The following is a 24,571-nucleotide window of genomic DNA, read 5'->3' as shown; positions in this document are numbered from 1 at the left end:
GCTCTTTAAACAAGTGGATCTGTTTAGAATATTATGTGATTCCAAAGAGGAAATGCTGAAAGTAAAAGGGAGCATTTTCAATTAGTTTTCAGGCTTTTTGCCCAAAGAGTTTCTGGCAAACCCTTTTCTATCATTACCCTCCCATTTATATTACTGCCTTAAGTCCCCTAAATCCTACGACTAGTGTGTCTCGCACAGCTGTGCACTTTTATGGCATTTGCTAATGTACTGTAAATGACATAAAATATGACAAGCTTAGTTTTCTGCCAGCTCTTGCTTTTATATCATTTTTTACACCATTTTGAATTCCCATTTATTTATTTGAAGGCAGGTGTGATTTTATGTCCTCTCCATGGCTGTAAAGTGCTACTTTGAAATGCAAATGAAGCTTTGATTGAGAGATTTCCATGGAAAGGGCGTTGTGTACGAGGTGACGAGTGTGAAAGCAAGTCCAAGGGGAGAAGTTTTGTGGTCCCATTCAGGGCTTGGTGATGTATTGCTGAAGAACCTCATAGACTGGTAGAGGACGCTCTAGGACACGTTGTTGAGCTCCTAACTCAAGAGCCATCCATGAAGTACAGACTTTGCAGACAATCATCCAGCCTGGTGTTCTCACTGGAAACCACACACCTTGTATAAAATCTGAATTCCCATTCCAACCACGCTACAGCTTTCGACGCTTTTTCTCTGCTTTAAAGACTTTGCCTACAGCTTTCTGGAAATAATGTTTTTGTCCATTTAAGGCTAGATTTCAAAGAAAGGCTTTGGGAAACCAAATGAAATTACGGGATAGAGTGTCTGCTTATTGCCTTATATGCACTTAAAGGTAGAGTGTCTACTTGAAAGGTAATGGCTTTCTGCAGTCAAGTATTATGGTGGCTCCCACACTGAAATGGATCTCTTTACTCCTGTCTTGACAGAGTCCTCTTAGTGAAGGTGTGGCATAATGTAGTTCTGACTCAGGTCTCTTATCTCATGTCAGTGGTATCCTGCACACCTTGATAAAGCCTCCTTTCCTTGTCTTGTAACAACATTCCACTCTGTCTGACAGGTACTGTAGCTAGCAGGAGCCTGCCTCTCATCTCTCTCCACACACACACACACACACACACACACACACACACACACACACACACACACACACACAAACGCCTCTTTCCACTTTTCCAAAAAGCTTTTTCCACTAATGTAACAGACAGTGCTTGCTGCAATGGACATGCATTTGGTTAAATCCAAAGTGTATCACACTCATCCTCATCACCTGCGTTTATATGTAGAGCCGCTGACAGCTTACAACCTGCTAACCAGACAGAGGTTAAGTTAAACACTCTCTAATGGAACAATGGAGGCTGTCATTAGAGCCCTGTTATTGTTAGAGAGTGGCAACAGTGATCGATCAGAAAATCAAACCTGAGATGGGTTACTGTCGGCAGAGTTGTTTTGGGATTTGAGAGAGGCAGGCATGACACGCGTACAAGGGGAAAATGTGGATGCCGAGGTACAACATCTGAGCCTTTCCTTTGAAGCAACTCCCTTTGAACAAAAGATCAGTGTCCTTTATGAGTTCTTAACTCATACTTCCAGTAAGCTGTCTTATTGCGTGGAGGCATCTGTGACACTTGCAGCCTTATTATTATTAATATCATAGTTCTTATTTCTTTTTTTCAATTAGGCAGCACATATGACAAATTTGTGAGAGCTTTGAGCTAAGAGATTTGTTTAGAGTGCGAACAAGTGCGGTTGCATGACTATGTCTTAACACCACCTAAAAATGGTGTTAGGCAGCTAAAGGCAGTCATCCTAGAACACCACATGTACTCTAATTTAATGCCACATATACAAGATGAAATCAATTAAGAAATCAAGACTGTAATCGACACTTAGGAATGCAAGAATCACAACACTGAATCACTCGACAAAAGAAAAGGCACGGCATCATTACTGCAACATTTATGAGCATTTATACTAAAGGCAGAATGCCTGTGCTCCCTGTAATGGCCATGGCTGAGCTGCTGACGTTGTGATTTAACCTGGCACTTTTGGCAGTGGCGAGCCGCTCCTCCAAATCAAGGCTAAGTGGCGGATTCATCAGTGCCCTGTCGAGATAAAACACTCGCCCGGTGGTGACACGGAGATGAGGCCCTGATTGGGACAAATACATCTCCCTCTGGTGTCAGCTCTCATTCACCGGTCTGAGCGCAGGCTGAAAGAAAGACAAATGTTTTGATTAGGGGTCTCTTTCAATGTCACAGCAGCCAGTGAAGAAGAATGAGATGAGGCTGTCTCCAAGGGAAGCAAATAGTTGAAGACGGCGAGAGGAAAATGGATGTCTCCACTGTCTGGAGGGTGTCGAATGGGGATTTTATGAGTCACAGAGAGCTCAGTGAGTGAGAGCATCTCTTTTAATGAGACCACATTCCTTCTTCCAGAAGACCATTTCAGTTTCTGCTTGGCGATTGTTAAAATTCAGGATATAATGAAATCTTTTACAAAAAAAACTGCAACATCATTATGTTAGTAATTCTTAGTAATAGGCGTGGATTATGGCTTTGTTTACAGCACAGTTAGAAAGTTTCCAGCAAAACAATAAATGAAAATATATAATATAGTAAAATACAGTTACCAATAAGCACCGCCATGCTATGATTAATACATTGCTTATCCGCTCATCCTTATAGTGTTTTTTTTTTATTTTTTTTTTATCATTACCACGGAATTTGATTGTGAGCTAAGCCACATGAGGCTATGTTGATATATTTCATCGCACATAATTATAAGACCATTAATCACTGGAAGTGGATAATTATAAATCCATCCTAACTCAAGACATGTGAGCATTAACTACTATGTCCCTTGAGAAATGGGAGTAGCAGGGCTCTCATCCTTCTTTCTGTATCATTCTACCATCCTTTCTAACCTAATCCACTAAAGTCAACGGGAAATGGGAAATGTTGTTTGATATTGAATTAAGCCTCTCAGATGGGAATTTGTATTCTTGAAAAAAGTTTGACAGTTTCTTCCACTTCTAAACTGTCAGTTTTTCTGTCTGTCTGTCTGTCTATCTGGTCTTTAACACTTACATAATTTGGATGAACAACTCACTGTGCCTATATTTCACATCTCACAGTCATGCTGTACCTTTGTTCATCCGCATGCCAGCAACAATGCAGACTTAACACGCTGTGTTATGTCGCTGAATATTTCTTTTATAAAGAACAAAATGGTGATGCCTGCATTCTGCAGCTCATGGTGAATAGACCGAGAGATGAAATACAACTCAGAAAAACCTTGACTGATGTGACATGAAATGCTGAAAACAGTAAATAACTCAGTCAGAAGCTCATCTTGGTTTCTGAGAATGTGGCTTACTTAAGGGGCTTCTTCACCCACAGATCACAACACAATTTATGTACTGTATTTCTATTTAGAATAAACAATTAAGAGAATTGATCAAATATGTACTGCACATTAATCAGAAAGGTTTTTTTTTTTTTTATCCCAAATGGCTACAAATCTAATCTGAATTACTGCCACAGATGTCTTTAAAGCATAAAAACTTGTTAGCAACTTGTTAAAAACTTTGTCTGAATTGGACACCTTTTTTAAACCTTCCTGACACACAAATACATCCCATTTGGCTTTATTTTCCAAGGGCTTTGATCTATCTCTTGATTTAATCTCACTCACAGAGACAAAAAAATGCTCCAAGTCTTGAAAGTCAAGGTACACTTTTATCTTGTCAGCCCTACAAAATATGAGCTATGGCTGGACAAAAGGCAGCTTAATGTGGCTTTCTGTGCTTGTGACATATCATGTAATAGAAAAATGGGACTCTCCCTCAAAATATATGATATGCCCTATTGGACTAAGGCCCTCTCTACACCGCATCCATCAAATCAGCCACCTGAGTCTGTTTCAAATGCTCATCATTCCTTAATGAACATGATCAATCCCAATGTAGGCTCACTTTTAACACCCTTCAAGGTCCCTCCCCTGAACAAACATAATATTCCCTTTGCAAATCATCAAGTTGTCTTGACATCCCTAGACTCAGTAAACACTCAAGTGTTCGTGTGTCAGCAAAGAGACAATAACAAGGCCTGGCCTTGAGCTCTGCAAACAAACATTTAAATGAATACTCCAGTGACAGAGAGCTCTGAAGAGGCAGGAGGCGATGAAGTGGTGAAAGTTGACAAAGAGAGGATGTAATGATGGAGCAGAGAAACAGAAGGGACCCTTCCTATTCAATCAAGCCCCATCTGAACTCCCAAACTTCTTCTCCTCTCCATCTCCCACCTTAATTTGCATCTCTTTTATGTCCCTGCTTCCCATTATGCAAACGTGGACGCTAAAAAAGTAGTGCAGTTCGCAAAGCGAGTCGCTCCATTTCCCCCACACTTTTTTTTTTAATCAATACCAGCCAGGGGAGGAGGGTTATGTGGTGTTCAGTCGCATTTATGCTAACTAGAATATTTGAACCGTTCTCTTTGAACTGTAGTTACCTTGGAAACCAACCCACAGGAGTTGCTGCTTTATAACAGTAATTACAATCAGTGGTCAGACTAGATCTTGTGTTTCCAGAACAAAGCATACATATGTCCAGTAAGTAGACTACTTTGTGTGTATTGTTTCGATTTCAAACTGTTTGCACTGCTTAGAGGCTGGCAACCTTGAAGACCTTTCCATTTCATTGAAGTAGTTTCTCTCTTTATCCATCATATGAGATGTTAAAACAGATTCATTTGTTTACTGCTCAGGATTGTGGAGGAGGGTAAGAATCCATTCCACGGCTCATGATGCCTTGATGACCCTTGGACCCGACTGTATGCCAGAAAAGATGGAGCCCAGAGAGATTTAATAAACCGTTTGTGGCCCCTGATACACTAGTTTTTGATGTCCATGAAATCCCACTTCTTCTGGCCGTGTAGCTGATGATAAAGCAAGTGCCTGCAAGGCCTTCCCGCTGTTGCCATTTGTAATTTTTAGAAGTCATCATCAGAGGCGATCCGTCTTGATTATGCCTTGGCAACTGTCATGCTCCACTAATGCACAGTGTGAGAGAGGGCATAAATACAACATCTTCCGGCAGCACTGATGTTTATCTTCCCTGCATCATGAATTTACATTCCCACAGACAAATTTTACTCATAATGGCAGCCATCACAGCAAAGATAGGCTTGGCATATTATCAGTCTGCACACAGTGTTTGTTTTAGAAGTGGACAGGCGGGGAGTGGGGGTGGGGGGCCTTGAACATTCTGATGAAGAAGACAGATTGATAGGAATGCATGCCTCCTCTAATGGGCTTGATAGAGATTTATGAAATATTCATTATTGGTAACATTGCCTGGGATTACATTTTTGTATTAATGAAGTAGCCCAAAAAGAACAACAAAAGCTGCTCCAAGAAACATTGCATTGCATTTTGTGTTGAAACCTTGGTGAAAGCAGGTTTCAAAATGTCTAAAATTCCAGCATCTGACTAGAAAAGAAATTCCAATTATTGCAAAGAATACCACATAGCATTCAGAGGAGTTTATTACATCAAGGTGAGCTAAGATAAGTCTGCCTGCACATTTCTAGACTTAACATTGGAATTAGTGTGTTATAACGTGTGTATGAAATGCGCTGGCTCTATGAGTCACGTGTCTTTATGTACTGTGTACTGAACATGTGTTATTTAAAGAATTAAAAAAAAATCAATTTATAAGTTTAATAAGTTCAAAGTCTAAAATATCAACAAAGCAACAGTCTAATTGCCTTGCCATGTTTCTGTCGCACATTTGTAGTAATGTTTTAACACCTCTGAAATTGCCCCTGATTCTTCTTTTTTCTTTTTTCTTTTTTTTTTGCAAATTTGTCAAAATACTTTTTCAGATGTTTTACAGAATGCATTTATCACCATTGTGAAATAGACTTTAACAAATATAGATATATAAACACAAGCAAGATAGAAGTAATTATTTTGTGGCTTCTATCCACTAAGATGGATTAATGAATTTCTCAACAGCATGCTTCACTGACATTGTCAACTTAATGATTATGCTGCAGATAATTAAAGTGCACAGATCAAGGCTGTTAGCAGTGGTGGATGAAGTATTGAGATACTTTACTAAATCCTGCGCAAACTTCAAATAAAAGTACAAAAATGTTACCAACAAAATGTATATAAGTATTACAAGTAAAATTATTCATTGTGCTGTGAAATAATCTTTAATGTTTATGGATAGATATTAGTACTGCATTTATGTGTATGGTGCATTTTACTGTTGTAGATGTTTAAGATTGAACTACTTCATACACTGTTGGCTAGTTTAATATACAGCAATGCACCATATTCTATAAATTCATAAGTTTGAAGCATCTCTTCCCTCTGAGAGTCAGTCAACTTTATGAACTCAGAAAAACAAACCCCATTTTGAGTGACAATGGAATTTCCAGCTAATCCAAGAGGGCTATTAAATAGTTTATTCAGCTTAAGTTTTCTCATCTCATAAAGGAACACTTCCTTTGGTTTATTAAAAACATTCAAAATTACCACATCTGGAGATACATGGTTTTCATTGGACAGGATGAGTATGAAAAGCTGTCAGACAAATGCAGTGTCAGTACAAATGACAGCATGAAGTGCATTAAATGGAAACACTCAAGTATAATAAGCTCTAAGTACCTCACATTTGTACATAAGTATAGTACTTGAGTAAATGTACTTGGTTACATTCCACCACTGCTATTAGACCGATGGTGAGAGTCGGAGAACGTTTGCAGGACCTGTGTGCTGATGACTAATCAGTGTCTGGTGACGAAGGGAAAGAATGTGCATCGCTGCCTCAGAGGAGTAGGAGGTCTGTTGAGATGGGGAGGGTGTGCATCGCAAGAGGCAAGTTTCATTTGTGAGAGATAGAGATTTAGATCTGCATTGCAGGAGATTTTGTTTATATAGAACTACAGGCCAGAATTAAAGACACCACAGGAGTGTTTTACAAGCATTAAATAATATTCTACAGAGCTGTGGATCAGCTAGAGAAAAGAAGAAAGTCTGCTCATAGAAAATGTACTTTTCTGGTTCCTGTGGGGTGCATATTTTTTATTTCACTTACGTCCTGATGGTCGTTGCAGTAGTATATATGACAATATTTTCATTTAGTTTCTAAATTCAGCACCTAGCACCTGTCACCTATGGCAACGCTACCAGTGGATTAGATGATGATAAGAATAAACCTCAGTCCCCCTCACTGATTCTTCTATTTATATACCACTGAAAACTAACAGCACCGATGTCATGAAAAAAGAAACTGTGGTCACTGGCTACCAAACTACAACACATAACTAACACGTAACTAACCCACCCACTCATCCATATCCTGAACGCTTCCTGTGCTTCTAAATTGCTGGTATAAAATACCCAGGCCAGAGGGGTAATAGTTTTTGATAATGATCCCGGACTAAGCTTTGGAGCTGTGTGGCCACATGCCACACAGAAAGCATGCTGATTATTTCTCTGAAGTGGGCTGGATGTGTGTCCGTAACGGTAATTTCCAGGCCTGATTGGCAAAGAGCGATGAAATTGGGGGCAGTTAGCACTGAGGGGAAAATAGTGCTGGAGTGTGTGGAAATGCAGAAGCTGTCCAATGGTAAACAAATTATTTGAAGTGAAATGACAACATTAGGCAAAGCAAAGTGCCGGTCCACATTATAATTATGGCTTAGTCTTAACTACCTGCTTTTGTTTCCACCATTTGAAATAACTGGACAGTCTTTATCAAACATCTCTAGTCTCACCTTTCTTAAACGCAGGGCATTCAATGATTTGATGCACATGGACATATCCAGTCAGGAGTAATGCAGACACATTTTCAAGGGGATTCACTATAGTCAGTTACTTACTGGAATATAAAAATGATTTAAAGAAAATATGTGGCTATGGAAATGAGGAAAGCCGTTCTTCATGTGTTTGAATGTGGATAATTACAGCGCAAGCTTTGAAATCCTTTATTTCTGTGTAATAACCTGAGCTTTGCTGACAGATTGAGTTTAAAAATGACTGCCATGTAAAGTCTGAACCACCAGAAGTGTGTGTTAAGTTCACTGTATGTGCATTGTAACCTCATGCTGGAAGATGTGGGCTTTGTGGGTTGTGCGAGGAACCCCTTCTTTCCTTTGAGGATGCAGTTGCACTTTGGCCATGTTTGAAATGCACTTGTCTATATAACGAATGGACTTCATATGTGCTCATATAGCTGTAGTGTGACTGTGAGATATTAGATGGTTACATTCTTATAAAACAAGTACAGTGCATGATTCAGTAAATCTGAAATCATAAAGTAAAGAGTCAAAGTAGTTAACATTTTTCAGGTTCTATTCATAGTACATACTTTGGCTGTTGCTAAGTGAGGAAACCCACAGGCCTGTCTGATGTCTCTAGCGACAGCCAAAAGGTGTCTGTTTTCTACTCTGCGCCCACACATTTACAGAACCTAACCCCTAAAGTCAATGCCTATTTGTCTCACAGAAAATTGTCTAGAGTGTTTTTTTGTTTTGTTTTTTAATTTTATTATTTTTATGTTTTACCAAGCTCTGTAGTAAATCCCATTAAGATGCTTAATAAAGCGTTATTAATGTGGATCTCCAGCTCGGTAGGCATCTGAATACACAGTCACCCACCTCCTCTCCTATTAATGTCAGTGGTAAAGTCTAAAGTGACGTACTTTATTCTTAATTGTGCATTTTATTTCTGAAAATATTTTTTGCAAATAAGTGAAGGGTGTGCCTTTAACACTGTTGTCGTGCCTGGCAGAGAATAAAGAAGAGGTAGATTAGGGAGCGGCCCGTCTTTTGCCAACCCCACGATGCACAGTGAAGGATAAATCTGGCAGATGTGACAGAGATTTATTCAGCACAGAGGGGATGGATGAATGAATGTAGCCACCTTGATGTAAGCCCCAGCCCTCTCAAACACATCACCTCATTTCTTTCTCTACTGCTGTGTCCCCATGAAGACACATTTGTTGCAAGACTCAGCCAGGCTTTAAATTGAATCAAGGAGGTCACTTTTTAACTGCTCAAGTGACAAGAACAAGCCGGTGTCTGTTAAGTCTTTGATTCTTTCCATCACCGGTGTATTTAAATGGCCCTGCTAGGACATCAGTCTTGGAATGGCAGCAGAGTACAAAGTTTTGTGGAAATGCGCTCATAGAATACTTGTTTAGTATAATACAGAGGTAGAACCTGGCTTTAAGTGATGTTCAAAACAGGCACATCTAAAATCACATTCAAGGATAGAAACTTTGGCAGCATTGAACCATGCATTCTTCGCTGGCAGCCCTCCCTTCTTGAAGAACAGTCTTGGTGTGCTCAATCTGAATTCTAATTGGCTGGTGGTTGTGGCTGTGCAGCGACCTTGCTGCTTGTAGCAGCCATGATTTTTGCTGTCTTTAAAGGACCAGAGGGTCTTTAAAGGACCAGTGTATAGGATTTAAGGGCATGTGTGTAGTTTCAGATTGAAACCCGCCCCCCTTGCTTCACAATCTCTGCAAAACACCCTAGTCAGTGTTCAGTTAGTACGTATAGGACTACTGCAGAAAAAATGGCAGTTTTAACATGACGAACTCCACGTAAGACGACTCAGAGCATATGCAGATATAACCATATAACAATAGTACATTAAATTCCTGCCATGATCTGTAAATAGAGCTCCATAAATCTGACACATTGGACCTAAAAAGGGATATTTTTTATAATATTATACTTCCACAAGGTCAGGGGCTAACATTTAGATCCAGATACTACTATACACATAATTTTACATCATTTAATGTCTTATAAACCTCCAGGCCTCCACTTTGAAACACATTTTAGTTAAGAATTTTAAGTGCCTGAGCTCAAGCAGATTACATCATCAGGGTTATTTTTTAGACCTTGGAAAGCTCCTTCCAGAGCCACAGAAGGCGTTACGCAACAGTCTTTGCAAAGCAATACTTCCCATCGAGTACACTGATCTGATGTTCAAAATCAGCGGAGTGCCCCTTTTAAGTCATGCAGCTCAAGTACAAGTAATTCTGCACACGAGTGCATTCGTGTGAGAGGCGCGATTCGGCTGAGCACAGCTAATTAATATTTTTTGAGGGAGCTGTTTGAGAAGACAAATATTTGTTTACAACAGTTTCAGGGCAAAGTGTGACACAGAATTGGCATGAAGTCCTACTGCATATTGCACGCGTTAATCTGTCACCGTGCAGACAAACCAACAGCGACCAATAACAGTATAAAACAGCTGAGATCAGATGCTTTAATCAAGCTCATACTATGCTGCTCCACCCGGAGAGCACCATGAAGGGTATTCTATCTTTCTATCTTCTATCTTTACTTGATGACACATGATTCACAGGGGAGGATCCAGAGAAGAAGGACAGGAGTTAGGATATAGGTGGGCGTCACGCAGGCATGTGTGCTGCCAACAAAGACATCCCTCCAATGTTAAATCAATTACAGCACATGCTGAACTCTTCGATAATATCAGTCAGGACCGAGCAGATACAAGATTCTCTGGCGTTTACATTGTTTTTTCCGGAACATGCCAAAAGATCTGTTGAAGTGCTGTCTATATGATGCCGCTCTGCTGACCGGGTAGCAGAGTAGCTACAGCTGAGATAAGCTCCTCACTTGGGAACACAGTCAGGGCTGAACAAAGCTGTCTGGGTTTGAAGGGCAACACATACGGCGAGATAAAGTCTCATCTAGCCCGCATCACCCACAATATACAAGGGTCTGGTTAGCCAGAGAAAGCTGTTGAGTTTCAGGATGATGAAGAGCCCATTATACACTTTGAGGTACAGCACATTATTTTTTTTCTCCTGATGTTGGTTTAGTAATAGATCTATATTAAAATGAGGCAATGCACACAGTTGTGTATTTCTGACTGTGTGACAGTGTGCACGGAGAAGAGAGTGCATGAATCAATATGAAAACTTCTGCTTACATCTTTAACAAGCTATCCATCACGTGGAATTCCATTCAAGGCTGAAAAATGACTTGTGGGGATTCTAATGGCATTTTCCAACTAAATTAAAAATCAGTTTCTTGTATGACAACAATCTTTTTCTCTGATGTGGTTTGAAATCATACAACAAAGCGAATCAATTTCCTCCTCTGCAATAGGATAAGTAATTTCCTTTGAATATAAAATCACTGCGTCTGAAACACTGCAGAAGATGACTGCAATGTGATACCAAGATGTTGTAAGATGAAAACACGCTTTCCCGTTCTTTGCTGTCTTTGCGCTGCTTTATTATTGTAATTCACTACATGTTATCCTCCTGTCGGCTTTTCATTTGCATACGATTAAGTTCAAATAATGTGTGCGTGAGCCCATTTCAGCACAACAGGAGTACATGCTTCTGTTTGTATTTGTGGCTGTGCATGTGTTATGACACATACGAAAGAGAAAGAAGGATATTAAGTTGTTCACGGAAGAGGTAGGCGTTCTGATGCAAGCGATTGAACTTGGAAGTTTGAGAATAAGAAACAGTTGTGAACAAAACTGTCTGAGGAAAGTGTGAGAGAGGAAGCGACACTTTGAAACCTTCGCTGCAGTCTGTGCTCCCAAATCAGACTGTCTCTTTGTCTCTTTGTCTGTGTGTGTGTGTGTGTGTGTGTGTGTGTGTGTGTGTGTAGGCTGACTGCCAGTGTTTCTAACTACACATCAGTACCACTCTGCACCCTCCACTCTGATCCACAATACTAACCCCCCTCTCCACAGCCACCGTACCCCATTAACACAACCTCTGCCTCTAATGGAGTTCACTGCACACCACTTTCCGCCTGAACACGCCGTAGAGGAGTGCAGCTAATAGCAGTTGCACAGTTGGAATACATGGGTGTGAGCTCGAGTTAATGTATGCCACTTGAGCAGTGTTGGCAGACAAGCTCGTGTTATCTGCTGCCGTGTGTATGAGCCCAGCCCATCTGTACGGTGACATCCTTCATAAATGAACCAAGCTGAGCTGTGACGGCTGTCTCTTAGCCTGTGCTTGAGTCGTGGTGTGCGCTGACATCTCTGATGCGTGTACAGTATCTTGTCTCGTATCATGAATTGTAAAAGAATGTGCCACATTTGTATATCACCCTTTAAGGTTCTTTCAATGTTACTTTGACGAGAGGTTTGAGTGAAATTGGTAGAAATGGGCATACGGCTTGCTTCTCTTAATTTTCCCTTCAGTCAGCACTTGAAACATTGAAAGCAGGTGTTTGTAAAACCACACATATTCCCATATTTTATCTTTGAATGTCAAATGCCCTCCTCTTCTGTTTTATATCAAAAACAGGTCAAATCTAACCTTTCCCTTCTTTTTTTTTTTTCTCTTCAGGGGCAGAGGCCATGTTTTCCCAGCAGCCACAGGACCTGGTGGTGGTGGCGGGCCAGCCTGTGACATTACCATGCACTATACCCGGTTACCATGGTGTTGTCCTGTGGATCAAAGACGGCTTGGCGCTGGGAGTTGGCAGAGACCTCTCTGGTAACAAACGACATTTATCCCCTTGAGCGTGTCACCCTGGATTTCTCCATCACCCTCCGTTTCCCCTATTAATTAACACCCTCTAATATAACTGTCATATTCAAATGGCTGCTTTTTGTCATCTAAAGCTCCCACTTGTCAACATCCTACCCAGTGCCAAATATATCACTGCACAGACAGATAGCAGAGGGCACATAATAGTGTGCTACAAAAGAAGTGTTACATTACAAGTGTTATGTGAAACATCAATAATTCTATCATTCAATGTGAGCGGACAGAATCAAAATTAATTTCAGTCTCAGTGTTGGATGCAGACCTAAATCTCTATTACTTTGTTTTTGGCAGAGAAGCACAAACATCCGAATGAAATGTGAAATCAATAGTGGCACCGGTCTTCCTCTTGTGCTTCAGTCTGCTAAATGGCTTTTTGAAGAGTAGCTGGCGTCCTCTACACTGCACCTCATGTGTAATTGCCTTAATTGTTTAATTTGGAGTAAAAGTGACTACTGCGCTGTCATTTAGTAGCCTGTTGTTTCACCATGTATATTCATGACTTTGATGAATTTCAAGGAAACATATCACTCCTCCAAATAAACATTTACAACCTTTTGAAGCACCGGGCTATTGGATGAGGAAATCCATAAAAGCAGAGTACGCCTGCATCATTTACTGAAATGATCATTAAATTCTTCCAAAACAGAGATCCATTTGAGTCTGTGCACCAGCACTGAGTACATAGCAGGATACATTACTCTATGAGGGCAGAGTTTTTATTTAGAGCTCTCTAATTTGCCTCACACACCATCTCTGTGTGACTGCGAAGAAAGTAATTGCAATTCAAGGCACACAAAATATTCAATTGCAGCAATAGTCTCCTGTGATCAGGAACGATTAAATATGTATTTCACTTGAGATTGGGGGCCTTCTACCTTCTGACCTTTAGCAAACACACTTAGAGGCCTTCCCTGTCGCCGATGTGGTCTGTAATTAAACCTCAGCGGCTGACAGTGCCCCTGTAAAGCCACCCTATTCCCTCTTCAGGTTCTTATCAGGCCCAGGGGAGGCTGAAGGGTTGCAGTAAACAATGGTCCTGCAGTCAGACTCTTCAAGTCTCCTTTGGAGGAGACAGAGAGAGTACTTATGTTTTCCAGAGATCGAATGAGAGGGAAGGAGAGAGAGAGAGAGCAGAAGAGAGTGCACAATTTTATTTAGGGTCAGAGTGGAGGAGGGATGTAGAGTTTGTTTTATCCTCTTCTATATTTATTGATTTAACCAGACAAAACAATCAAGATGAAATCTTATTTCATAGAGGAAGGAATAGAATGGAGGAAACAGAGAGGCCTATAATAGATCAACCTTTAACACCACATCTGTGAATTGTTGTGAACAGTCATGGGCAAGATGCAGTAATCCTAACCTTGCCTTTCTCCAACAACCATTCTTGTCCCTATTATTTGGCTGTATATTCGGTATGCACAGTTGGAGTAATCTTTAAACTGCTTGAAAAATATGCATGGTTTTGTGTGATCGGGAATAGCTGCCTGCCTGAAGAAGATAGGTAGAATCAACAGTATGATACAGACAGGGGCTGAGTGTCTTCTATTGGGAGGGATGACACTTTTTCAAAATAAAGTGCTCCACAGCTGTCCTTTTTATCGTTCCTGCCTACATAAACAAGCAATGCATGTGGCAGTAAAAGAGTGATGGTACATCCACTGCAAGATGTACACAATGAAAGGGAAAAGTGGCAGCTGTATACGAGTGCGACGAATCAAATGTTGCATGGAGCATTTCAATAATATAGGTCTGCTCGGCTATTCATAGAAAGAAGCTGCGTCGGCAACGTTGCGCTCCGCCTGGGACCTGTTTCCATTCACAGGAGCAGTGATTAAACCGAGAGAACTCTTTCACCATTCAGCGCAAGAAATCACAGCACAAAAGCCAATGATTCCTATCTGTCCCTGAATTCCCTATTCATTCCCTTTTGTGTCATGCTTTTCCACTCTAATTAAAGAAAAGTAAAGTAGCCCCACAACCACTCACATACCAATCAAAGTCATGAATATGCATGCATGTAGAATGTATCTACGCATGATAATGGCGATGACAGACAAAGGAGCTCTAAGTGAATTCTCCTGGTGCACACAAAATGGAGATGGATAGAAATGTGTTTGTATACACTGAGGATATGAGAGAATGAGCTCTTCAGAAGAGAGGCAAAGGAAGAGAGCAGTTGCCAAGCATGTGTCACTCTTGCCTCTCACGAGAGCAAATTAAACACCGGTCGCCTGTTCACATCTTCAACTATAACCTGTTTCCCCTGGTGGACACACTGTTCTAGGTAAATGCTATAAATGACTAGGCCACGCCTCGGAGTGTCTGTATACTTGTATGCGCACACAAACATGCACGTACACCATTGATCCAGCCTCAAGACAAATCCATTTCCCCCTGATGGATTCATTACTCCTTAATGGGCCTATTTTACATTGTTTGCTTTAGGTAACACATTGTGTCTTTGGAATTCGCTGAGATCTAAGATCAATGGCCCTTTATGTACATGTCGCATGTGCAGAGGTGATCAGTCTTCATGTGTGCCATTACAATTTTTGTCATATTGACAAAATGCATGATCAAGGTGCTTATAGGGTGACAAAAACACATTACGGTATGCTTCTGCTCTTTGGAAATTAGATTATAAAATTCTTATCACTTACTGTCCACCACAAATGCAAATTACTTTCCTTTTGGATCTAGCTAATGCACAGAAATGAAACTGGAACACAGCCATATCCTCACACAGCAAGATTATTCTTAGTTTGCCAGAGGCACAGATGAGGTAATTGGCCAGATCATCCGTTTGTGTAACAGAAAATTTACATGGTTTATACCTTGCCACAATTAATACAAGCAAAACAAAAGTTCATTTGAAGTCCGTTCTGTTTCATGGGGGTAGGTGCAATATGCGTTCCTGACGGGAACTGGAGTCAACTCAAGGTCACATCATTCAGAATGGGCAATGATCATTACCCTTGTGATCCGCATTGGCATTATTGCTTTGAATCTCATCAATGAACATAAAATTGAAGCAAAATGATTCCCTGGGTGACCTTGTGCACATAATGGTATGTCCTCTATTTTAGGCATCATTCTGAGAGTGAACAAGCTTAAAGCTCTTTTTCATGGTTATTAATAATATTAATGGAAGCTTTTACTTGTGATCAGGTGTCTATTAACCCCATTACGTTTTCAAGCATTTTTAGCAAAGTCCTGCGATCCCTCGGCACAGGACATATTATAGCAAGTAATCAGAAATTCAAAGAAAAGCGACATTTTGTCACCTGTGTCACTGGTTTTTCCACAAAACATATGCAGCTTCAATCTTTGCTTATTTTTTTAGTTAGACTGCCTTTATTTTGCCATCCAGCTCTTATGTTTATGTTTAGGTATTCTTTTGTCCTCCATCCTCCCACTGTGTAGATGCGGAAGATTAAAGGCTACACGTAGGAGGACGGCTTAATCGGCTGTAACTCACCCCACCAGCATAAAACGAGGCCCACTTCGTGCTCTATTAAAGGCAACTGGATTCAATGAAGCAATAGTCAGTAATTGAACTTTGAAGATATGATGGGTTTTTGTCAGTAGACAAATCCAAGGACTTAAAAGTTCTTACAAGGCTGCCCACTCTGTTATGGTCCTTCTGGATGGTGTAGAGTTTTTACATTGGAAGACTGACATGTTTGGGATGTCTGAAGTGAAGATGAGTCACTGGCTAGCTGTTACTGAGGAATCAATGTTTTACTCCCCAACATTTGTTGGCAATGATGCAGCCGTTGAATGGGTACTAATAGATTTTTTTGGAAAATGAAATGACAACTGTGTGAATTTAAATTGTGCCATTTTTTTTTAATCATAGTTAAAGTGAGGCTTTGTTAAAAGTCTGGCCTTGTTCGGCTGTAAAATTCTTCAGTCATATCCACTAGTTTTATCATTGGTCAAGGATTACTGGAAGAAAAAGCAATTCCTAACTGGAAATTCTTCACATTTTGGAGTCCATATTTGATGAACAGATTATTCTCATTTCATTCCACACACTGTATCTACAATAATTACAAAAATGGAGTCAAAGAGAAAGAAAAGGGATCTTTAGAGATGAGTAATTCCAAAAGCATGAAGCATACCCCATAAAGCTTCTCAGTGAAACACATTCTTCTCTCTGCTTATGTGCCCCAGTGGAAGGAGGCACTCAACAACACACTCTCAATGCATATTTTGATAACGGTTAGGGCGATATCTTTAAAACCATCTTGCTTGACTTGTGTAAAATGCCCAGGTCTCTTGGATATTGCTCTGCTTTCTTGCATTATTAAACTATAAATCATATCACAGAGCAATGCTGAAACAACTCAAATTCGTTCTGTTCCTGTTTACGGTTGCAGTAAAACATCATTCTCCAGGATCTACAACCTCCACAGCAACTCATTAACATTGCCAGGAGTGCTATGAAAACATTTATACAATTCATGTTTTAACCTTTGCCTGACAGTGCATGAGTAAATTTAGCAAATGAACAATCAAAAACTATACTCACCTATAATTATATTCGTCCGCTGCTCCTGTTTGAATTACACCCAAGCCAATATTGTTTTAACATTTCTTCATTTGTCAATTAAAACCATCAACCTGATAATCAGCCTACTGTATACATCTAGCTTTTGTTGTTACCATTATGCCAAGCTTTAAGATGACAAATTTTCCATCTCGCATTTGGCAAATGAGCAGTGTTTTCATTTTGAAGGTGATTGAAAGAACAAATGTGTTTGCGCTGCAGGCTATCCTCGTTACACAGTGATTGGCGACCACGGTTCAGGAGAGCATCATCTGCGAATCCAGCGCGTCGAGCTGATGGATGACGCTGTGTTTGAGTGCCAGGCTGTCCAGGCTGCAATGAGGTCCCGTCCTGCCCGTCTCACTGTGCTGGGTAAGTCCTTATTAAACACACAAACATATACACACACACACACACACTCCAAAAAACACTACTGTAGTAGCCAGACACCTCTAATCACCGAGGTGCAAAGCAACTCATGAAAAAGGCTTCACTGGCGTCACTGGCTTTTCACACTTAGTTGTTTTTCATGATAGATTGGTGTGAAAATCACATTGACGTCACAGAACTTATCTGTATTTTATGTGTGCGTGCGCGCATACATGCATGTGTGATTTGATCTTGCAAACGCAGCATAAGCTGTGTTCTGCTTTTATTTGGTACAGTCCTAACAAGCAGGTGTTCTTAAGTAGAATAGCTCATATGCATCATCCCAAATACACAACGCATATCTACACTCTTGAGCCTAAACACTGGACAGAAGTACTGCCAGAGCTCAAGGGGCTCTAACCAAATTGGTGCTTTACAGCAATAAAAGTATACAGTGTGCATGCTTGTTCAGCTTCCAGTTGCACAGAAAATATAAGCATATATACAACACACAGAAACACAGGTATTCACATGCTCAAAACACAATAATGTAATCCTGAGAGCAATGCACGTTTGTATTCAATATTTTGTATTAAAGTCATCAGAAAGGAATTAAATCAATGCTAATGTTATCTATTTGGCAGGCAGTGTCAATATGATCAAACTTTACAGACCCCTACGTTTGCACTCTAATTTCTTTCCCCTGCATGCAGCCTCCATTTTCATTATTACTGTAAGCTTGAGAGGTTCCTGGTTCATAATTAAACTTTATTGGGTTATCATTCAGCGTTGCCATTTCTGACTTACTGAGTAGCAAATGGTACAATAGTTGGCTCACGTCTCTTTCTTGGGCACTTCAAGCTTCCCGCTGTGGGTAGACCCACAGTCTTGCTTACTTGGAGGATTGGTAGAAAGAAAGCGAGAGTCAATGACAGGGCAGAAGGGGCAAAAGAGCGGTGTCTGCCATGCAGTATCCTCGCCACGAGCGACTGATCCGCCTTATTGATCCAGCCTAATGAAAAGTGAAACTAACGATTTGTAGGGTAGAAGGCAGCAGGAGAAAAAGAGAGAGGGGAAGACAAATTGCGGCATAACGTTTCTCTGGCTGCCGAGCCCCCTGCAAATGGATATGAGTGAATAATTATGGATACTTCAACAGAGAGCTAAAAATGTCTGTTGCAACTGCACTTTCATACTTTCTACCACTGTCCTTGTTTCTCTACTTATTCAAGACTTTAAAAGTTTAGCTGCTCTGAATTGCTTGCTTGCTCTGCCTCGATCACAGCGTCAAGGAGAGAAAGAATAGTCTTAATTCAAGATGCATGTCCTTACAGTGTAGCAAGGTCATCGGCAATGGATTTTACCAATTCATGGCCATTTATCTGTGCTCAGTTTAAGACATTTTACATTTTAGAATAATATTCACAAGCAGTTTTAGCTTTCTTGGTATATTAGGGCGAAACTGCTAACAGTAGATGCAAATAATTCTTGTTGTTGGTTTTTGTTTTACTTCCTTCGACACTGCTTTCTTGATTTGGCAAATATTACACTAGGTAATTAAAATAAATAAACATATAATTTGCAAATGCTCTTGATTGCAAGCGATGTACAGCAGAGTGCAGTAGCTCACCCTACTGTATTTACAGAACTGATCAGCAATGAGAAAAGGGAAGCCTTTATTACCTATTTGGCTGTTTGAGGGTAGAAAGTTTATCATTCCTCCCCATAAGCCTGAATAGAAGGTGTTTGTTTAATCCCTTGCTGAGCTAGCTGACTCCTGAATGCACTGCCAGGGAAAACTCCAGGCTGACATACACACAAGGTAATGGAGGAAATATATGCAAGGCCTGTGTCACTGCAAACTCCAAGCTGTCAATTACTTGCCAGTGGTGACAGAGTGTGTCTATCGACTTGGAAGACAGCTACGGCCCCACACACCTATGCATGCACACACACACACACACACACACACACACACACACACAAATACATACGTATATACACAATATCCTTACACACACACACAGACCCACATGCTCATCCACCAGTGTGCACACACACAGACACACAGCCTCCCTTTTCTGAGCTGACAGCAGAATAAATCTATAACTCCCCCCTCCATCTTTCATAACTCAGTATCAGCCCAAACTCCTCCATGTGCCGTATCAGAGGAACTTCTCTCCTCTTGACTTTGATAGGCTTGGAAGTAACATAACATAAATATTTACTAACACATAGAGAAAGACTTTTATCTATGCCAAAAAAACAGATGCGGCACTGTGTGCTTAATGATTTGCAAAATCTGTCCTCGGAAAAATCGAGGAGTTCCTTTTCAGACTTTTCCTGACCTGCCCATATACAAGACAATGTGTAATAAGTAGCAACAGCTTTTGCTTTACTTGTATTCATTTCAGCCAATATATCAAGTGCAAGGGCGATGACATTTAAGCAAAAAAAAAAAAAAAATGCTGAACACATCAACATTTAGAAACAATAATGAAGTTCCTATATCAAAAAGCTTGGGGAACAAAATGCATGGTGAACTCAACCAGCGTTTGCATGGCTCGCAGGCTTATCCTCAGATGCCAAAGGAGATTCAAGGTCTTGTGAATTAGTCATGAAGGAAGAGAACGGAGGGTTTCAGGTCCAAAAAAGACCCCTGAGGCTAATTATATCCCTTGCAGCAAGTTGGCACTGCTCCAGACCTTTGCTCTAATCTTTCTACCTCAGGTTGGGGACCACTAGAACAAAGGGAGTAGAGATCACTGTTGTTTGATTAAGGTCTTTGGCTGAAAAACTACTTTAAATTTGTTTTATTTTTTTAAAATCTGGAGCGTGTCATCGAAATGCAGTGCCATTTATTGAGTCATTGCTGACATTTGAATAAATCAATCTCTGTCTTTAATGTTATTTTTCTTCTGCTATCCATTCACTCACTTTCTGTCCTTGTTTTTCCCTATGACTCACTGAATAATTTCTAGTTAATGCAGAGCCGTGGCTTTATTTTAATACTAAATCCTTGTAATTTAAAATAATGCATTAAAATGACACAATTAATGCAGAGATGCTTTGTACATTCATGTAATCTCTGTTAATTGAAGATTTAAAATTGCTCATCATGTATTTACTTTACCAGAGATAAACTCCTCTGAAGTCATTAATCAGAGCTGAATTATTATCATTTTCGGTTTTAAGGAGATCTTCTAATGTTATTTCATTGAGGTTTTTTTTCCACATTGCCCTGATACTTAAAGAAAATCCTGCATTCATTTGTGTTGCATTACATATTATAACAAAGGCAAGTAAGGGTGATCATCGTGGTTTACTTTCATTTAGACAAACATTTCATAATTCTTTATCTGTATTCTAGCTCTGACCAGTGCAGGGTCATGAAGTTCATATTGCAGACGATGCTATTGAGATCAGGCAGAAGTTGGAAAATGTTTTAAAAGGTTAACCTTGCTTGACGCAAATAAAGAGGAGTTGCAAAAGCTTGACACTTCATTAGTGGAAAATATTTCACTTCACTGACAACAAAGAATATATATATTATAGCATATACAGCAACAACTGACATTCTGGATACCCAACCATGTTTTATTCTTGCTTACATCCATCCCAAATCCAATTCAGACACTACCTCTGAACACATCTTGAACACTGTAAATAAACTAGAACTGATTTCACGTTTTCAAATTTATTTTGGGTGATTTCAACCATTGCTTCATGGAAAATTCACTGAAAATATTCGAGCAATACATCCCATGTGCCACACATTTTGACAGGGTTTTTGACAAGTGCTATGGTTCAGCCTGCCTACAAATCTCTACCCCTCCCTACCTAAAAAAAAAAAAGACAAACTGCTGATCAGAATTCCTTTCTCCTTGCACCACAATATAGACCAGATGTACAAAAAAGTGGTCAAGTCTTTAAAACAGTGAACTGGGCAAGGCATTGGTGTGCTAAAGGGGTGTTTGAAGTACACAACTTGGCATGTATTTTTAAAACCAGATCACAATCTAAACAGGCTAACATGGTCTGATAGACAGAGCTACACTACAGAAGTAGTGCAAACAGATTTGTCCATTGTCTATTGTGCCTCCTGCCGTCACTGAGAGCTGTTGTACAGTCTGATGCCCAGGGAGACGAAAGAGTTCTAGAGTCTGTTGGTGGAGCAGGATTGAGACAGCAGTCTGCCACTGAACACAGTTCTCTGCCTGATGAAGGTGTTGTCAAGTATGGACAGTTTGTCCAGGGTCCTTCTCTCTGCCACAGTCACCAGAGAGTCCAGCTCCGTGCCTACCACTGAGCCAGCTCTCCTCACCAGTCTGTCCAGTTGCGCAGCATCCCTATTCTTGCTGCTTCCTCCCCAGCATCACAGCGTAGAAGAGGATGCTGGCCACCACAGACTGGTAAAACATCTGCAGCAGTTTTTTGCAGATGTTGATGGACCCCAGCCTTCTCAGGAAGTACAGACGGCTCTGTCCTTTCCTGTGGACAGAGTTGTTTGTCAGACATGTTTGCTGTCCAGTCCAACCTGTCGTCCAGCTGCAGCCCCAGATATTTGTAAGTCCTGACCACCTCCACATCGACCCCTTCAATGGACACAGGGGGTCTCTGCCCTGCGGTGTCGACAATGTCATCTCCATCAAAACAATTATCATTGTTCCCCCCAAAATACTCCATTGGTCACAAAATACTTTAAAACTATTCTCAATAAAAAGAACAGATTGTTTTTTACTGCATTTTTGTTGCAGAAAAAATAAGTGAATAGAGAGCTGAAGCAGGCCATCAAAAAAGGCTTAAGTAGCCTATAAAACAACTGAACTAAGATTAATACAGGACAGCCTTCAAGTGACCTCTCAGGGGATTATGGCTGTGCAGTAGCAGTAGTAGTAACTCCATAAGAAACTTCAAACCTGTAATCTCAACTCGATGTAAAGTTTGAGAAAGACTATTAGTCACCAAGGTCCTTAACAACTTCAGACATGTGACCCTCGCCTCACTGTTCATAAAGACCTTCAAGATAATCAGAGAGTTTGTGGAATAGTGTGATAGCTCTTGTTGTCTGGAGATGAATGTCACCAAGACCAAGTTTGTGGACCACCAAGCTTGGACTTGGGAAGACTGCAGCCATAACTCAGGTCATCAAGAAGTGCTACCAGGGTCAGTATTTCCGGAGAAACCCTTGGCTAACCCTTTGGGGTAAAAAGAGCGAGCACAGGAATTGCGGCTTGGGTATAAATAAAGTTATTTGTATTGAATTAAATCTGTGTACACAAAAGCCCAAGGATATCTTTTATATTTGTTGCTTGTAACTGCCAAAGCTGATTTTTTTTTTCTTTGTGGATACGTCTCAATTCATTAGTTCTCAAGGATCGCAATGTTGTCTTTTTAATAATGGAAGTGAACTTTGAGGGCAGGGTGAAAAAAAAAAAAGAGGAAATACTACTACTGACAAATTGCTGGAACATATTGTTGTTGATGTTGCTGTTCCGCATAGTCCATGAATGTGTGTGTGTTTTCTCAAAACCACTGTCCATGGTGTTAGCTCTTTCTTCACTGACAGTTAGAGATGTTTTACTTATAATAAATGTAGTTATACTGTTCACAGAGTGTGAACTGACCAATGGTGTGTCTATAATAAGATACTGTTTGCCACTGTTGGCCTGATAATATAACAATGATTGCAATTTGGTTGCTGTTGTTGTTGTTTCTTGGAAATAAGCTTACGCAAGGAAGTAATTTTCCTCTGTTCCCTGTTTGTCTCTTCACCTGTGCTATTATTATTATTATTATTGGGGCATGCTGTATTTTGTGTAAGCAGAGTCTCAGGGTAGCCTCTGTAGAGCAGCATGACAGCTCAGCAGGACTAGAAGTTTAGTTGCTCCTGGAGTTGTGTTACTTGTTTTATTATTTTTTTATGACTCACGATAACTCGGAACAAGATTTGTACTTGCACATGTGATTTTGTTTTCTTTATTTCATTACCTGAGGTAATAGAAATCATATCCATATCCCTCTCACTGAGTGCTGCTCTTTTCTGCGTATATGTGTGAGCCAATTCCTGAGACACTTGGGGGAAAAAAATTCGAACTGAAGTAAAAAGTAGAAGTAAAGAAGGGGGGGGGGCTTTTGAGCTTCCTGTGCAAATTACCAATTTGCCTCTTACAAAAGTTAATTTAGGTCCAGCCAAGCATCTCAGTTGAATTACAGGAAGAGATAAGATGTCCTAAACGGCAGTCATTCTGGGAGAAAATATGAACGTAACGTTTATATTACACTTCCTTCGCTGCCATTTTGTCTGAGATGCGAGATAGAATGATAACTACGTCTATGATATCAGAGAAGCTGTGAACAGGTGCGTGATTATGATAGACAGACTGTATGTAGGATGTTTTTTTTCCCTCTGCATTTCAACAGAAGGAGGAGAAATGACACGAATACATCTGTGCTCTGCAAAACAACAGTACCAACTGTGTACAGGTGCTGAGCTGATTTAAATTCACACTACATACTAAATACGTTTGCTTCACCTAACTGTAACTGTTGTTAGCAAACTAATGATTAGTATTAAGTAAAATGCAAAAACTATGGAGGCTAATAATTGGTACATCCTTGAAATAAGCGCCTTTTTTTATTTTTAGCTGTGATTACTTAACCTGAATCCCAAATTCGCTGCCTCCCGCCCTCATACTAACACACACACATATACACACATAGCTATATACCCGGGTGGTGAGCAGCGATGTCAGCACCCTCCCAATCTGTGGAGAGCAGCTTCTGGGGCTGCACATGGCTGTGCTGTGAAGGAGCAGGCTCTGCGCGTCTCTGACAGCTCTGGCATCTCCCCACTCCTCATCTCATCTTCATATTTTCTTCCTTCCTTTTTATTTGGCACTGCTCATTTGGTAGATCATGACACCGACACTACCAATAGACTGTGCGTTTCTATACTGCACTTAAAATGTTAGAAAAAACATGTCTGTTCTTCTCCTGTTGCCCCATATTCTATTCACTTCCATCTGTTTTCTCCCTCTTTGTTTTTTCCCCACTACTTCCTTCTTTGTATCCTATAT

At 40.3% G+C, this 24,571-nt stretch overlaps 1 protein-coding gene across 10 annotated transcripts in view; it reads left to right on the top strand.

Moving 5' to 3' along the window:
• kirrel3b (kirre like nephrin family adhesion molecule 3b) overlaps window positions 1–24,571 on the top strand; it is a 163,113-nt gene that overhangs the window by 88,768 nt on the left and 49,774 nt on the right. For all 10 annotated transcript variants that reach the window (XM_027280488.1, XM_027280490.1, XM_010757104.3 and 7 more), the window contains 2 exons: window positions 12,365–12,514; window positions 17,346–17,495. In XM_027280488.1, coding sequence (XP_027136289.1) covers window positions 12,365–12,514; window positions 17,346–17,495 — 300 coding nt within the window. The remainder of the gene's footprint in view (window positions 1–12,364; window positions 12,515–17,345; window positions 17,496–24,571) is intronic.

This window comes from Larimichthys crocea, chromosome VII (assembly GCF_000972845.2).
Source record: "Larimichthys crocea isolate SSNF chromosome VII, L_crocea_2.0, whole genome shotgun sequence".
NCBI classification, from domain to species: Eukaryota; Metazoa; Chordata; class Actinopteri; family Sciaenidae; genus Larimichthys; species Larimichthys crocea.
This window is presented reverse-complemented; position numbering and strand designations above follow the sequence as displayed.